The 15,163-nt window shown below is 46.0% G+C and overlaps 6 protein-coding genes across 6 annotated transcripts; 3 read left to right on the top strand and 3 right to left on the bottom strand.

Moving 5' to 3' along the window:
* Positions 1 to 1,555: 1,555 nt before the first annotated feature.
* Positions 1,556 to 1,936, top strand: N7516_009370 (uncharacterized protein; the record flags this gene model as incomplete). Its single annotated transcript, XM_057222089.1, has 2 exons — positions 1,556 to 1,838; positions 1,890 to 1,936. The coding sequence occupies 2 exons, from the start codon at positions 1,556 to 1,558 to the stop codon at positions 1,934 to 1,936; spliced, it is 330 nt and encodes a 109-aa protein (XP_057072361.1).
* A 1,670-nt stretch (positions 1,937 to 3,606) lies between these two features.
* N7516_009369 (uncharacterized protein) lies at positions 3,607 to 3,972 on the bottom strand (the record flags this gene model as incomplete). The annotated part of the gene is made up of 1 exon (XM_057222088.1): positions 3,607 to 3,972. One exon carries the CDS (start codon positions 3,970 to 3,972, stop codon positions 3,607 to 3,609), a length of 366 nt encoding a protein of 121 aa, XP_057072360.1.
* A 413-nt stretch (positions 3,973 to 4,385) lies between these two features.
* Positions 4,386 to 6,682, top strand: N7516_009368 (Zn(II)2Cys6 transcription factor; the record flags this gene model as incomplete). Its single annotated transcript, XM_057222087.1, has 6 exons — positions 4,386 to 4,450; positions 4,504 to 4,632; positions 4,686 to 4,786; positions 4,840 to 5,390; positions 5,443 to 5,949; positions 5,999 to 6,682. 6 exons carry the CDS (start codon positions 4,386 to 4,388, stop codon positions 6,680 to 6,682), a joined length of 2,037 nt encoding a protein of 678 aa, XP_057072359.1.
* A 1,336-nt stretch (positions 6,683 to 8,018) lies between these two features.
* Positions 8,019 to 9,759, top strand: N7516_009367 (uncharacterized protein; the record flags this gene model as incomplete). The annotated part of the gene is made up of 2 exons (XM_057222086.1): positions 8,019 to 8,210; positions 8,260 to 9,759. Exons 1-2 carry the CDS (start codon positions 8,112 to 8,114, stop codon positions 9,757 to 9,759), a joined length of 1,599 nt encoding a protein of 532 aa, XP_057072358.1. The 5' UTR covers positions 8,019 to 8,111.
* Positions 9,760 to 10,236: 477 nt separating this feature from the next.
* N7516_009366 (putative cholinesterase) lies at positions 10,237 to 12,414 on the bottom strand (the record flags this gene model as incomplete). The annotated part of the gene is made up of 1 exon (XM_057222085.1): positions 10,237 to 12,414. One exon carries the CDS (start codon positions 12,412 to 12,414, stop codon positions 10,237 to 10,239), a length of 2,178 nt encoding a protein of 725 aa, XP_057072357.1.
* Positions 12,415 to 12,683: 269 nt separating this feature from the next.
* Positions 12,684 to 13,944, bottom strand: N7516_009365 (uncharacterized protein; the record flags this gene model as incomplete). The annotated part of the gene is made up of 3 exons (XM_057222084.1): positions 12,684 to 12,833; positions 12,894 to 13,296; positions 13,355 to 13,944. 3 exons carry the CDS (start codon positions 13,942 to 13,944, stop codon positions 12,684 to 12,686), a joined length of 1,143 nt encoding a protein of 380 aa, XP_057072356.1.
* Positions 13,945 to 15,163: the final 1,219 nt, after the last annotated feature.

Raw genomic sequence — 15,163 nt, 5'->3', positions numbered from 1 at the left:
TATCTTTATTAAGAATAGTATTATCGTCTTCTTCTATATAGACGATATTATTATTATAAACTATCTAGATCCTTATTATACTAAGTAGGTAGCTAAGCTAGATAACGATATTAAGAAGTAATAGGAATTACGAGAACTAGAAGTAAACTAGTTCTTAAATATCCGTATTATTAGAGATAGAGATTAGATAAAACTCTAGCTATACTAAGATAGCTATATTAAAAGTATAGTAGCTAAGTATAGCTTAATTACTATTAGGAAGGTAGGGTCCCTAATAAGTATAGGGACGGGGATTAAACCCCTTCTTCTATTCGACGGAGTAGCTACTATAAGCTAGATTTATAGCTACTAGGCTAAGGTTAGATCTACTTAGTATACTACTACTATCTCTCGGCTAGATACTTTAAAGGCTATAGCTAAACTAGCTAAGTTCTTAATAAACCCCGGTCCGAAGTATATCGATACTATTAACCGAGTGATTTAATATCTCTATAAAACTAGGTTCTAGGCTATCGAGTATAGTACTAGATAATAAAATAAAAACCTCGGTTTAGACGAAACAAAGGGTCTCTAGTTTACTATAAAGTTAGTTAAATTTATAAGCGATACTTCGTTCGGAGATAATAAAGATAGGAAGAGTTCGGAAGGTTATATCTATAAGTTATATAGCGGTCTAATCGATTAGAAAGTATCGAAGTAAAAGATAGTAATAACGTCGATAACTAAGATAGAGCTTCTTACTCTAGTAGAAGCCGGAAAAACCGTCTAATAGTGGCGTAGAGTCCTTAAAGCACTTAGCTTCTAACTAGATCATCCCTTATCTATTATATACGACAATCAGTAGACAGTCGATCTACTTACGAAGGAAGGATCGACGATATATACGAAGCTATAGTATATAGATATCAATCGATCCTAGATAAAGCAGGAAGTTAGTATAGGCAGAGTCAAAGTGGACTAGGTTCCAACTATAGCGATGCCTACAGATAGACTTACAAAGGCGCTTCCAAGACAGAAGCAGCATCTCTTCCGAGAGATGATTGGGATGAGAGAAATCAGGCATCTGATTTATCCAAAAGAAGTGAAGAAATGAAGGATTTGGCAGCTCTGAAAGCCAGGAAATTGCAGGCTTTAAGAGCTGGGGGGGTGTGTCAAATTGCAAGGTTGCATACATGGGATGATACAGATTATGTAATCTAGCTTAGTCATAAACCGCACAGAAACAGCAGTTTCTATTATGTAGAAAATGCAGAGTTCTCCATATCAGCCCTGAGGTCCATACATTTCAATACGTCAGATTTCTGTCAAATGATTCAATGAAGGGTGGTGGCAGTTATATGATGTATCAAGTAACATAATTCCACCCTTCTTTGACATCATAAGAAGCAAGGAGTCAGAGACATACTACTATAGTACTGAAATAGAGGATATAAGTACCAGTTCTTACACTAATCCCGCCTCCCCTAGAACATTTTCATTCAAACTATTCATCTAAAACTTCCTCCTCATCGGACCTTCTAAGATTACAGGTTCTCAGCCTTTTCCTCATCTCAAAATGAAGCTCCAGATCTTGGCTATTAGCTTTGCAGCTCTTTCCTCGGGTGTGTCTGCAGGTTGTGCCTACAACGAGTATCACTGGAACTGTGAATGGCATGGCTCGTCACCATCATGTGGTGGAACAAGTCATGATCTTGGGTATACCGACGCGGATGGATGGGAGTTAGTTAAGTGGTCGAAGGATGCGGACATCAAACACCTCAGGTCGTCATTGGGTTATTGCGCTGGTTCTTATGGAAGTTCCTGTTGGTCTGGCTACAAACGACTGTGGTGCAAGTCAAGTAAGGGTCATTTGACACAAATCAGTTTAAACATTGATTAACCAATTTTAGACGTTCAAACGGATTACAGTGGACAGTACTACGACGAACCTATGTGAAAGGATGTCCCTAGACCTATTGTTCCCTATCTACTCGACCATATTTCTATCCGGGAAGCGAAACTCAACGCTGGCGACTGAATTGGAAAAGAATGAAGGTGATGGGGGAGGATATCTTGGTGCTTGTTTCTGAGAGAGAAAAAGAGGCAGTGACTGGAGGCAGACGGGAAGATATAGTGGCCACGTAGGTGACTACTAAAGACTAGCTTTGTCATTCATCTCGCTATTCAATTTCAGGAAAGTCATTTGCTCGCGTGAAGAGAGGCACAAAAGGTAAATAGGTATATTATGATGAGTAAAAGAGAAATATAGCCGATTTTATTATAACCTATCAATCAAAAGGTCGAAATAACTATAATAGGATTATATTCTAGTAGCTCTAAATAGTTAACCATAGTACCGTAAAACGTAGACTTCGCCATAAACAGTAATTGGGGCCAAACCTTCGCCCCAACCCCCAAAGCGCGTTGGGTGCGGTTTTTCGTGGGCTCCATTGGGGCCCCAAAAAAACCACTTAAAAACCATCTAATCCGGTGTTGTGTCTTATGGGTAGGTAAAAGGAGAGACATGGAGGGGACAATGATATGGACCATATTAAAGGGGGCAAATAAAACAAACAGAAGCCTAAGAGATCAGGTACGCATGGAACCTTTCAACTAATTATCTACGAGTCCAGCAAGGAGCGTATATTTATTCCCTTAGCTACAAAAGTAATCTTGGAACTCATGCCAAATATTAATTCTGTACAGAAGGAACGACTTGTACGAGCGACGAAAGGCCTTACAAACAGACCCATCTATACAGAGGGGAGACCTACAATTCGTTCCCATGCATACGTATATCATAGGTAGTGAAACGTAATTCAACATCTTTATCCAAGCCATAGCAATCTGCTAGTACTTGCAACTGATCTCCTGAGAGTATACCATCGAGCACACAGCCTAAAAAACCATATTAGTTATCAAAAAGCAGGGATAGACATCATATGATAGGCGATTCTTACCAAGATTGTTCTCGCGTCTTTTTCGCTATGCTCTAATCCGCTCCCTTAGTGGAGCAATTAGCTCCGAGTGTATTTGGGTATCATAAATACCTTAGCCAATCTGAGCGTTAAGTGAATGAAGGTCCTCTAGCATCTCCGAGGTGCTGTTATAGTGTCCAAGCCAAGCATTTCGAATAACCGCATCAATGCCTTGATGATTGGTCTGTATTGTAGGCAAAATCAACCCACCATCCCTACCAACAGAAAGACTAGGTTTGATTCTATACTCAACTTAGAATAGGAGCGAGCCCATTGCAAACATATCAGTTCCCTTAGACAGATTTGGCGAAGGACCGTTGACTAGAAGCGGAAGATCTGATATAACGAAATTTGATTGACCAAATGGGCTAGCGGCACTAAAATCACAAAGAACAGCAGCGCCCCGATTATCGAGAAGGATATTGTCAATCCTAACATCTCTATGAGCAATTCCAAGCTTATAAAGGTGGCAAAGAGCGTCGGCGATATCGCGATACTATCGAATTCGAGTGGGCTGCGCGGGTATCTTACCTTCCGTCAACGGCTGATATCTACGGAGAAAAATTCCCTCGGCTTGATCGGTATCGATAGCTTCGACGATATAAGGATGTGGCCGCCGTTGAAGTAGTCGTAAAATAAACCGTTCATCTTATAACAAGCTATAGCGAAAAATAGTGTCTGAGGCGTAGTGGTACCGGTCGCTATCAGGGGCCTCACTCCCGGGTTGTTCGAAAATACGACAACTCTTGAGGACTATCTCTTCATCAACCTCGTAGACTTGACCGGAAGCTCCTATACCCACTATGTTCAGATCAGACTGAAAAAGTGGCTGTATGGTATAGGTAACGACATCGACCGTATCATTGGACTCAAGATCATTCGGTTTCTTAGGGTTGGATGGATAGGCTTTTATGAATAGTGGAGATATACCAGACAAGATAGCGAAGGTGCCTTCAATAAATGATTTCCAGGCTACCCGCACGGCGGAGTAAAGATGCCAGAGGTAAAGCGACATTTTGACGGTACCATGAAATCAGGAGAGTCTAGAGAATGCACCCCCCCTGGAAGTTGCAGTAAATATAGAGATACATCACATGACCGGCATTGCCAGAACAACTCCTGCCTGATAGAATAGGCCTTGGGGGCCTTCACAGCCTCTTTGTATTTTGATCGACAGCTATGGCACGGTTAGCTCCTAGTTTACTAGTATTTCCTAGACCCTTACTAGAAGAAAAAAACCTGACAACCTGACAACCTGACAACCCCTCTATTCAGTTATGTTGTATGTCCCCGGTGGCAAGATTTAATCGGATATGCTGTGGCTCGGCAACATGAAATTTTGCCGATCAACCTCGTCCGGCGAAATTCCGAAATTCCAATTTTACTCCTTTCCGATCTCCTTAATAGCCCATCTGCTATATTTAAAATATGACATCCTCATCAAAGACATCGAGTGATGCAGCTATAAGAAAACAGAAAAAGAAGTCCATCGCGTAAGTTTTGGAGAACCTATCCCCGAGTCTAGCCGCTAATGTCCCGTCTCAAGGTGCCGGAGATGCCACTCACACAAAATAAAATGCACCGGTGGCCAGCCATGTCTTAAATGTCGGCAGGCTGGTTGTCCTACCGAGTGCCACTATGTCAATCGAGATCGTCAAGTTAAAGTGCACGAGAGGTATGCTCCACTAAGCTAAGCTTGCGCTGTTGCAACACTAAATAATCGACCAGTTATCTCGAGGAACTGGCTGCAGAGAATGAGCGCTTACGTAGTCAATTATCACAATCTCCTGGGCTCCTAACGCCAAGAGAACACCAAGGGCATGATCAAGGTACCTAAAGTTTCCTTGGTCTTTCCGGTAGCTCCACTTACGCCCTTTTCTAGATCTACCCGAACCAGACGCAGATACACATGTTCGAAATCCGATGCTCGGTGAACGGGCATGGTTCTTACCATACGACCCTTCTTTACCACCAATCCACGTCTGTGAAGCAGCATGCACGGCATTCGCCACCAGACTCCGAAAGGTTCTTACCAAAAGCGAGACCACTTCTCACATGCCTCGAACGCAATACACACCGGAAACTGCGTTGATGAAAATATGTAATCCCGCAATGAAATGGCCGAGTCTACCCAAAGCTCGGCTTTTGCTTCAGATTGTGTTCAGTCAGGTCACAAGGGTGTACCATTTGGTTCTTCGAAAGTCGACCATTGACGAGCTCGAGGATGCATATCGCAAGGACAACTTCGACGATCCTGTGCTGACGTGTAAATTATTTGCTCTCTTTGCTCTTGGAGAAGTATATTCTGCGCGATCAACCTCGAGCCTTGAATGCAATGTCCCCGGCGTGGCCTATTATGTCAATGCGATGACGATGACACCCATCTTGCCGGAGCGACCTAGCCTGGCACATATTGAAACTCTTTTACTTTTGGTAAGATATTTATCACTTCTATTGCACATGGCTTATATACTCACGATTGCAGTCACTATATTCGTTTTTCTTAAACCGACGCCATTCGGCATTTCTGTTGGTCGGCAGCGCTATGCGTCTAGGCTTGACTGTGGGGCTGAATCACAATATCCCAGAAAGCAAGTGCCCAGACCCTGTGCAGCGTGAGCATCGGACCAGACTATGGTGGGCAATATATGTATTCGACCGAATGTACGGCTCGAAGGTCGGGTGGCCGATTCAAATTTCCGACGCGGACATCTACGTTGACATGCCATCTAATGTGCCTGGTGACATCCACAACGACCACACATCCGACACTGAATTCCTCATCGCCAGTATTGAGTTAGCTAAGATCACAGGTCAAGTCATTGACCGTGTGTATAGCCGAAAACAGTTCTCAGAGTCTTTCTTGCAGCGGGAGCAAAAGTTACTCATCTCTCTCAAGGAGTGGTCCTGTGCTCTTCCTCCACAGATTCGGCTCAACCGCGACAGTCCGGTTCCGATGAATGTTATATCGCTGCACCTTCAATTCAACCAGGTAAGTAGACAGTCTAGGCAGCAATGGATTGTCGGCTAATCGAATGTAGTGTATAATGCTGGCCAGTCGGCCGATCCTTCTACACGCGTTGATCCAAGCCACATCCCCGGAGTCCATTACGGAGGATAACGCCCAGACGAACATTCGCCAGACTCTAAAAACACTTAGTGATGCGTGTATTCACGCTGCAAGACATACCCACTCGCTGATTGTGGAAGAATGGACCAACGGATCAGTCCCGATCTTCGGATATTTTTATGCTCACTATCTCTTCTCTTCGGCACTGATAATGGTTATTTCGAGCCTGGTATACCCGGAGAACAGCAATGACTTCGCGTTGTTCGAGGCAGCTTTCGAAATTCTCCAGGCGATGAGCAGCCACGGGAATCTAGCTGCGACCGAATTTTACGATAATTTGGAATGCGTGAAGCAGTGCTTGGATAAGCTTAGAACTTCAGAAGGCGGTCATTTCCAGAGTGATTTATCTCGTGTCGCAGAGAGCTCGACTGATTCTCTTGCTGTCATTGCCCCTAACCAGCTGGGGGTTTTTGGTAATCCCGCTGGGTCTGGTGTTACTGAACCGACTGTCCCGGCAAACTATGCTAACGACATGGCCTTCTTAGGAGAGAGCATGGAAGAGTTCCTAGCCCAGCCAGACGTTGATTTCTTGCTCGACCCCTCTCTTACTGATACTGTATACTCGTGGCCAAACCTTTCTTTATGGACCGCATGAAAGGATAAATATACCTATATAGGTATCATCAATGAACGCATGAATAAGCCATAAAGCAAGGTTACGGAAACAGATAGGAAGGATGTTATAGTTCTACCAAAATACACAATATTAGGTACTTTGTAGACCGATAGACCGAAGATGCAAACTCAAATCCAACGTTACGGTAGAACTTAGGCAGGGGATTATATAACAACCATAGACGACAAAGTATGAAATGTCTCATTCAATCTATGTAATGGGACGATGTGCTGTAAGCCATGAACGATACGAGTCCCAGCTAAATTTGAGGAGTCTGGGGAAATCACCTCAGGGGTTCCACGGGGGGCTGCATGTGTATATAGCCAGGTCTAGTCCTGTCCTAATCCCAAGATTCGATATTTCTGCAGCCTTTCCCAGTTCCACCTAAAAGCTGACGGCTTGCTACAGTACGATTCTGCTCCCTACTTCTTAACAGGTTAACTCGCCAAAAGTCATTGTGTTGCGCCAGTTTCCCTCTCTCCTTTTCAGTGCAAAGATCCAGCTCCTATCATATCTATCAACCACTCCATTTCATTTTTAATTCAGCTATGTATATGATTGTTTCATCTGTGACTGATGCCACCCAGATCCAGCTATTGCGGTTTAATATTAACCTTGCAGGGAGATCCATGGATGCCTGCAGTTATTATGTCATTACCCTATAGCCTTAAGCTAATAACATAGCTAGGAGTAACTAACTATCGGGTATGAAAGCGGGAAGTGTAGATTGGAAACCTGTCATTACAACCTAACAGTCGGCATATTGATTTTCTCTTTAGCAAACTTTGGATTAATCAATCCTTTGGGGAGTGAGAGGTGAGGGTATGGGATATCAAATATGAACATAATATAGGTATATTGCCCATGTCAAGCAAGGGGAGGGATATACAAAGTATTGGAAGAAAGATTTCAAAGTACTACTCTTCTTATTACTGCCATCTGGCTAATCCTTAGGGAAGTCTATATTGATTGCTATTATGTTAAACACCAACGAGGCCTCAATTAATTAAGACCTTTTGCTTTTTAAGTGGCTGCTGATTGGGTCATACGGCGCCACATCAGGCTTCACAGTCATGCAACATTGTATGTGAGTCACGGGTATAAATAACATCAAGTCACATGTATTTTGTTTGTAGTGAATTTAGATAGACATAGATGTGTTCTAATATCTTAATATTTTAAATGTTCTCTCTTTGTACTTGACTTATCAGATCTACATCTTTGAACTTTCATAGTTCGCAGTTCTTCGGTTCCCCCCCGCAGTGGGTCCCCCCATGTGTGCCTGACCGCTCTTGTCTTCGCTGTCACTCTCTTCCTCTTGATACGCGCCCAACCTCAAAGCCTGTGAGATGAAATGCTTTGATGCATCTGCTTGCATGCACTTCTCACTACCTTATACCCCACATTCATGGCTTCTGCGGATATACAATGGGGTACATTGATCAATCCAGACAAGAGCCCAGCCCCACTGCTGGAACAGCTATGCCTGGGGATCGCGCAGTTGATGGTCAGTTCTAATTCTACCTGTATTGGACACTACTCTGACATCTCTGCAGTCCTCCTTTGATACCAACGGCACCACTGATATCACCCCCGAACGACTCGCTACCTTTTACCGCAAAGTCGGCGGCAACTACGACCCCTTATTCCTTGAAACCAAGGGACAAGCCCTGTCATTCATCTACCAGTCACTAGGATGTTTCCACAGCCTCCAGCCCTCAGCAAACCCTTACGAACCCCCATCAGTTCCGTCTCTACTTCCGAATGGGTTCGTGCGGTGGCAGACAATACAACTGTTAATGGACCCAGATGAACACTCGGTGTATTTGCAAAACGCGGTCAAGCTTTGGGATATTGCAGACGTAACTGGCGAGATCTTTCCAAAGATCATTCCTCGTGACGCATTTCCTTCCGAGCCCGATCCAGAGATGCTAGAATGGCATGAAGGCGTGAGTCGGCGATTGGAGCGGGACTATTTAAAAAGACACACGAAGCGTGCGTCGCCACCAGACTTTGGGACATACCATTATCATTTTAGTGGCAAGGACCCTCTACCTGACGAAGATGATTACTTCTCCCGTCCACGCCGGGCGGCGTCAAAGCGTCATAGTCATGTGGAGCCTGATCGGCCCAGCGATCATCGCCACCACCGCCGAAATTACAGCGGGGAATATCCCGCATTTTCTGCCCGCAGACCTGGGACGAATCGACCGGGCTTTTCAACCCCGAGGGTTTCATCCCCTCCCCCATGGGGAGAGCGTCCAGCACGTTCATGTGGACGAGACCAAGGTGGCCGGCACGGCCATCCACTAAGCCCAGGGACAGGTGAGGTTCCAGATGTCTCTGATGTGTCTTCAGATGAGCTTGCACGCCGTCGCAAGGACCGTGCGAAACTCAATAAGCACCAAGAGCGACGTCATCTATCACCACCTTCCCACAATAGTGCCAGACGGCACTCCCACGAAGCCTACACCCGCAGACCATTCCGAGATCTGTCGCCCACCAGTCCTTCCCGACAGCGTCGCGGGCACGAAAGCCACCCTTCGCGATCTAGCAAATCCAACTCTGAGCCTTCGCCAAAGCTTCACCCGAGAAACTACTCCAGGGATCATCCGAGAGATAGGGATCCAAGAGATAGGGATCCGAGAGATTACCCAAAGGAGAATGCAAAAGATCGTTCTCGATCACGTACAGCAGGTGTCAAATTCCGTGAATTTATATTTGGCGACCCGGCCCCTGCTCCAGCCGCTCCAGAACCACCTTTCTACAGGCCACCAACCCCTCCACCACCACCAAGAGCGGTGCCGAGACATCTAGGCACTTACGCCGCAGATGACATGAGAAGAGGAAGCTACAGTGGCGGCAGTACAGGTAATAGTCGACCCAGTAGCGGAGGAAGTGGGTCTGAGCGGCCGCGATCATACAGCAGTGCCGGATTCCATCCTCGCACAACCGGGTGGGCCAGCCCTCGGAACTCTGCTTCAAAGCGATATACTCCGGAAACAGTGCCCGAGGATGGATACATTCCCTCGCGGAGGGTCCCGATTTACGAATAATTTCCACGACTGATGCACGTTGATACATTTAACGAATTTCTTTCCGCCATGTTTTTTCTCATTTTTGAGAATACAAGCATCTACCTTCTCTTGGCTCCACCGATCTATTTCATCGCCATGTCTCAGACCATTCCCTTTGGCATCTCATCTCTATCACGACAGACCTAGCTTTCCACCCTCGTTTCTTGGCCGGCCTCTTGATTTGGCATTCCGTTTCTTCTGGCTTTTTACCCTTCTTCGCACCAATGATACTCACGATTCCAATGAATTTTAAATGACAAGCCCAAATAATCAGGGCACATGAACTCAAGCTCAAAAGTGCATCGTGGAGAGATCCTAGCATGGTTGAAACTAAGCGCCGTAACTGAGGAATGATGAAATCTTGCAACGCTATGGTTTCAATGTGATATGGGCTGTACAAGCTTTAGTGTTTAGAGTAGGGAGTTGATCAACAACAGAAACAGAACTCCATATGTTTTAATCCGAGAGATGGGCCCTTTGAAAAGTAAATCCATAATCACTCAGCACAGGACAAATATCCTCGTTCACAAAATTAGCCGTACTAGACGGTGGCATCCCCAGAACCGTCATATTCCGCTCACCGGCCGTATACTGCTCAATAGAAAAGCCAAAATCCCCACCAAATATCGAAAGCGTACTCGCATACGCAGGACCACGAATCTTCAAGAACTCCAAATCCGGATTCGGGTTCCTCTCTCGGAAAAACGCACCAAATACATCGTGAAGGAGTTGCGAGTGAAGAATATCCCGATCATCGTAGTACGGTTTCACATCTTCCGTCTTGGTATTCAGGGTCCCCCACGCGAGCAAATTATCCGAGGTATGACAGGAAGCGTTGTATCCAGTATTCGGGTAACAGATATCGGGCATGTTTGACGTCTGTGCATGACCGTCTGTTATTTGGATTTCGTATAGTGAAGGGAAAGCAGAATTAGAGTTATCGAGAAGATAACCCTGCGGACAAGTCCACTGACTATGCGTCAGGACATCGGAAAGAGCGTTAAGGACGGCTCCGGTGTCCGAGTCATTGACGTTGTATGCTCCCGAGGCGATGATATTCTGAGCGAGAGTCTCGTCGAACGTGGCATTAAGCAATGTAGCGAGTGGGGCTTTTGTTGGGGCTAGAATTCTCAGAATGTCCATGTAGAGGCTTGCCTCGTCCCGGACGGTGGTGAACATGGTTGGGACGTTGTTGGGGAGGGTGTTATTGGCCAGCAGGGCGTTGAATTGGCCGTCGACTACGCCGGATCCGGTATCATCTACCATCGGCATGAATGGTTCATCTGCACCTGTTGCTTGTGTATTGTTGTAGAAGTGATTTGCGATGGCGGATGAGGAGGTCTTCGTAGCAGTCTGGAACTCGGTTGAGTTATCGAGATACATTGAAGCCGGGACGGAACGAAGGCACTTGACTAGACTTTCTTCCGACTCGTTGGCCTCACAGCCAACAGCGTTTGCGACTTCTGGGGCGATGTATTTGGAGTAAAGATCGCGGGGGAACCATGGGAGATCGAAATTTGCTGATTGCACCAGCGCGCCGGAGAAGAGACCCTTTGCCGCGGTGGAAGAGAGTAGAGCTACCACGCTTTGACCTCCAGAGGACTGTCCGAAGACAGTAACGCGCGATGGATCGCCTCCCAAGGCAGAAATGTGTTTTTGAACCCATTCCAAAGCCATGATTTGATCTTGGATACCGTAGCTTCCGGTTGTCAGACTCCCCGTCGAGAGAAAGCCCAATGCTCCGAGTCGATAGTTAAGCGTGACGACGACCACATCGCTGCGGCTAGCAAAGTTTCCACCGTCATAATCAACCATGGATGCGGTGCCCTTTATGAATCCACCGCCATACACATAAACAGCCACGGGGCGGAGCGCGGTGTTCTTTGTGTCATTGTGAGGGAGGAATGGAGTGAAGACGTTCAGGTTAAGACAGTCCTCGGACATTCCGGGAATAGGCACAGTGCTAAGAGGTGAGGGGGATTGAATGCATATATCCCCCATGCGAGTCGCATCGATGTTCTTCGGTCCTGTGTAGCCTTGGGGCGGGGCAAGTCGCAAGTCATCGATTGGGGGACTTGCAAAAGGCACGCCTAGGAAGCGGAAGGATCGTGCATCCCGATATCCAGTTAAGGTATAATCATTGGATGTCACAGTCAGCTTCGCAGTTTCCCTTGCGGCTGAGTCAAGATCGGTTGTTGCGGGCGGAGTTGAAGTACAGAGGGCTGGTAGCTTCTCTCTACATTGTTTCGGTACGATTTGGCGACGGGAGATCGAGAGGGCAAAACAGTTCTTGTGAGAGTCATGTTCTGTTGACAGCCACAGGTAATCATCGGCTTCTAGCTCCTTCTTAAAGACGAGGTAGTCTAGCTCATAGCCGAGTTCGGTTTGACTGTCGTTTTGCTTCGAGGACCACGGGAAGAGCTTCTCGCCAATGGCAGTGCATTTTGCAGTCGCATCGGCATAACTCGAGTGCTCATGTGCTAAAACGGCCGATGTGCCATTGTTCTGAGGGCCAAGGTTGTTGTAGTGCAATACGCGGAGAGCACCAAGGGATGTAACAAGGGGGTGGTGGCGTTCTTCAGCCAAGACCTGGCCGAAGAGCAAAGATAATGCGATCACGAACTTGGGCTTCATCTTCAAGTATATATATTTTCAAAGAGCTAGAGCCGCTGGATGAGTCTGTAAATAAATACTTCTCTAAAATATTATGGTAGAATTTCGCTGTAATATCACACACCGCATGCATTTATAGTTTTGCAGATTTTCCGGATTTGGCAATCCTCCTCATGTTCGCGATCGAGAGCGATGAACCAGATTGCAGCGGTGGGGATGTAAATTAAGCTTCGTTATTGGATATGTTTTAGAAATTATAATTGTTTCAATGATTTTGCAATTACTAGCCTTTAATCCCCAGAAGCCATTGCTCGGAAAATTCCATCCTTGTACTGCCCGACGGTGTACTCCATGACTCGACGAAGAGTTCTCAGAAGAGATCTGGTATGTTTCACACTTGTGGTACGACCATCAAGATCGGACAAAGGACCCCATATACGCTGTGGGACAAGAAGTTAGTTAGCTGTTGTAACCAAGTCAGTCACGGAAGTATAACCTACTACTTCTTTCAAGACACCGGACCCTTCAATTCCGATAGCAATATAGAATTTCCAGTCCTGTCCAACAGCAGTGTAACCAACAAGTGGAGGCAAGCCTTGCGTGGTCTTACGCTGTGCGAAAGCCCACATCAGGAGTCCTGTCATCCATACTCCGATCTGGACTTCCGCTTCTACCAAATTTCCATCCGCGGCTTTGACCTCAACCCCAGGGCCCAGAACACGTTTCCCGCTGTGTGGATGGGCCATATGGCTGAAAGATGTCCCGAGAGTATGGAGTCCCGCCTGTTCATATTCGACTTCCCAAGCGTTCACGGGAAGACCAACAACCAAGTCAATTTTGCGATTATATGTATCTCGGGCTGTGTATCGAGGTTGATACAGGGGGTCAACGGACTCGGTTTGGCTACTAGAAATTAGCAAGTGATAGGGATAGGGACACACGGGGTCTTCTTGAAACATACACGCTCCAACACTCTAACGATAGTTCTGCAACAGCGCCCTCCAAAAGTGGCAGTGCTACCTTGTTCACCCAGGAACCTTCACTACGCAATTCAGTGACACATTGGGACGAAGCATTGGAGACTTCCCGAGCCACATCGTCATTAACGCCAAACTCAGAATCTTGAGTTAGAGCTGCTAGTAATTGACTCGCAGCGACGCTTTTCGGGTCGGCAGATTCGGGTATGTACACAACCCTAGGACTAGCGGCTGCTAGTTCAGCTTTCACGCGTGATGGACTTGATGAACGTGATCTCCCACCGCGACTAGCTGCGGGACTTGAGGGGGCCAGCGAGATGATATCGTCAGGTAGACGGACAGAAACTGAGGATGCTGTTTCAGAAGCAGTTCGGTAGGGTCTCTTTAAAGGATCTGATTGCGACTTCGAATTCTCAGCTTCGAACACCGACCTCTTGCGTTTGTGTTGAGATGCTGGAGTTGAAGGGCTGCCCAACGGCTTTTCGAACCGATCGGTATTAGGCGGGGTTTTGGGCACGTTCCTCGCAACTTCTTCGACCCAAGACAAGATCGCAGGGGTTTGCCCAGCAGACATCAGGGCGAACTGACCGCAACATGTTATGCTGCAAAGTTGATATTTTTTTTTCGCGTGCTGGGGGGCTCGTGATAATGACAAGATCGGTTGACTTGTTTGGATTAGTCCCCCAGATTGATTGTTGTTGGAGCAACCGCTGATGATGGGATAGATTACGTGATCTTCTAGAAGTTCAAGTCACTCGGCCCTAGCCCTTTGAGTGAAGTTTTTGATGTCTCATTTGACCATCAATGGCCGTCGAACTCTCATTTGGTCGTGGTAAGGCTATGGGTACAAACCACTGATGTTGGTGACTTCTTGATCTCAAAGATACTTCTCATTGCTCTTCACAATCTCACGTCGCTGATCAGATCAGTTGATACCGAAAGAACTAGGTTAGGATATCGACTGGTATCTCATATAATAGTGCGCTGTTAGTCCCATAGAAATTGATAGAATTGGTTTCAAGGATAGCCTCACCACTAACTAACTCTACTCTAGTTCTAGTTCGTCCATCCATACGTATTGTACTCCTTCTATAATCTATTATGATATTGATGAAGCGATATATAATGTCAAAGCACAAATCAAATTGGTCCCTAGATTTCATGAATTAAACCACATCCTAGCCCAGCCACGGGTGTCTTACTGGCTACCGCGCGTGGACTAAACAATTCGTAGGATAGAATAAAAATAGTGGAGCGTAGCAAACACGATCACCATTTTACTCTAGGGTAATGTAGAAGCCTGTTAGGACGCAACATACAAGTGCACTAAAGGTTCCAGGGCGGAGCCTATCTACCACAAGCAATTCTATGGAGTACTATAGTGATATTATTCACGTACCGATGATTTTCTTGAAGTCACATATGTAGGCTCGAAGTTTAAAGCCCAGTTTTGATTTGATAGGCGAATCATTTCCCCAGTTTCCCCGCAATGGAGTTCGTATAGGCAAGCCCTATGGGTCTAGTGGTCAGCCTTGGTTTGGGTGAGTGTTGTTGGTGTGATATATCAGGCCATGTGCAGATGCCAAGGGGCCAAGGAGCCAAGGTAATCCAATCACGTTCAAATGTAGTTCAGCTGAGAAGGGTCGGTGAGAAGAAGATGTGCCTTTCAACTAAAAAAGGGGCTCTTATGGACTCCGGGCTGAACTCTCTTCGAAATATTAGCCTCCTTTAAACCCACTAGTATTGCGGTAACTTAGTTTATGTTGTAAAGCCCCATTCATTGTTGATAATAT

Source organism: Penicillium verrucosum, assembly GCF_028828655.1.
Source record: "Penicillium verrucosum strain IBT 35672 chromosome Unknown utg000003l_segment0_segment0, whole genome shotgun sequence".
Lineage (NCBI taxonomy): Eukaryota > Fungi > Ascomycota > Eurotiomycetes > Eurotiales > Aspergillaceae > Penicillium > Penicillium verrucosum.
The sequence above is the reverse complement of the archived record's forward strand: the minus strand, read 5'-3'. Positions and strand labels throughout refer to the sequence as shown.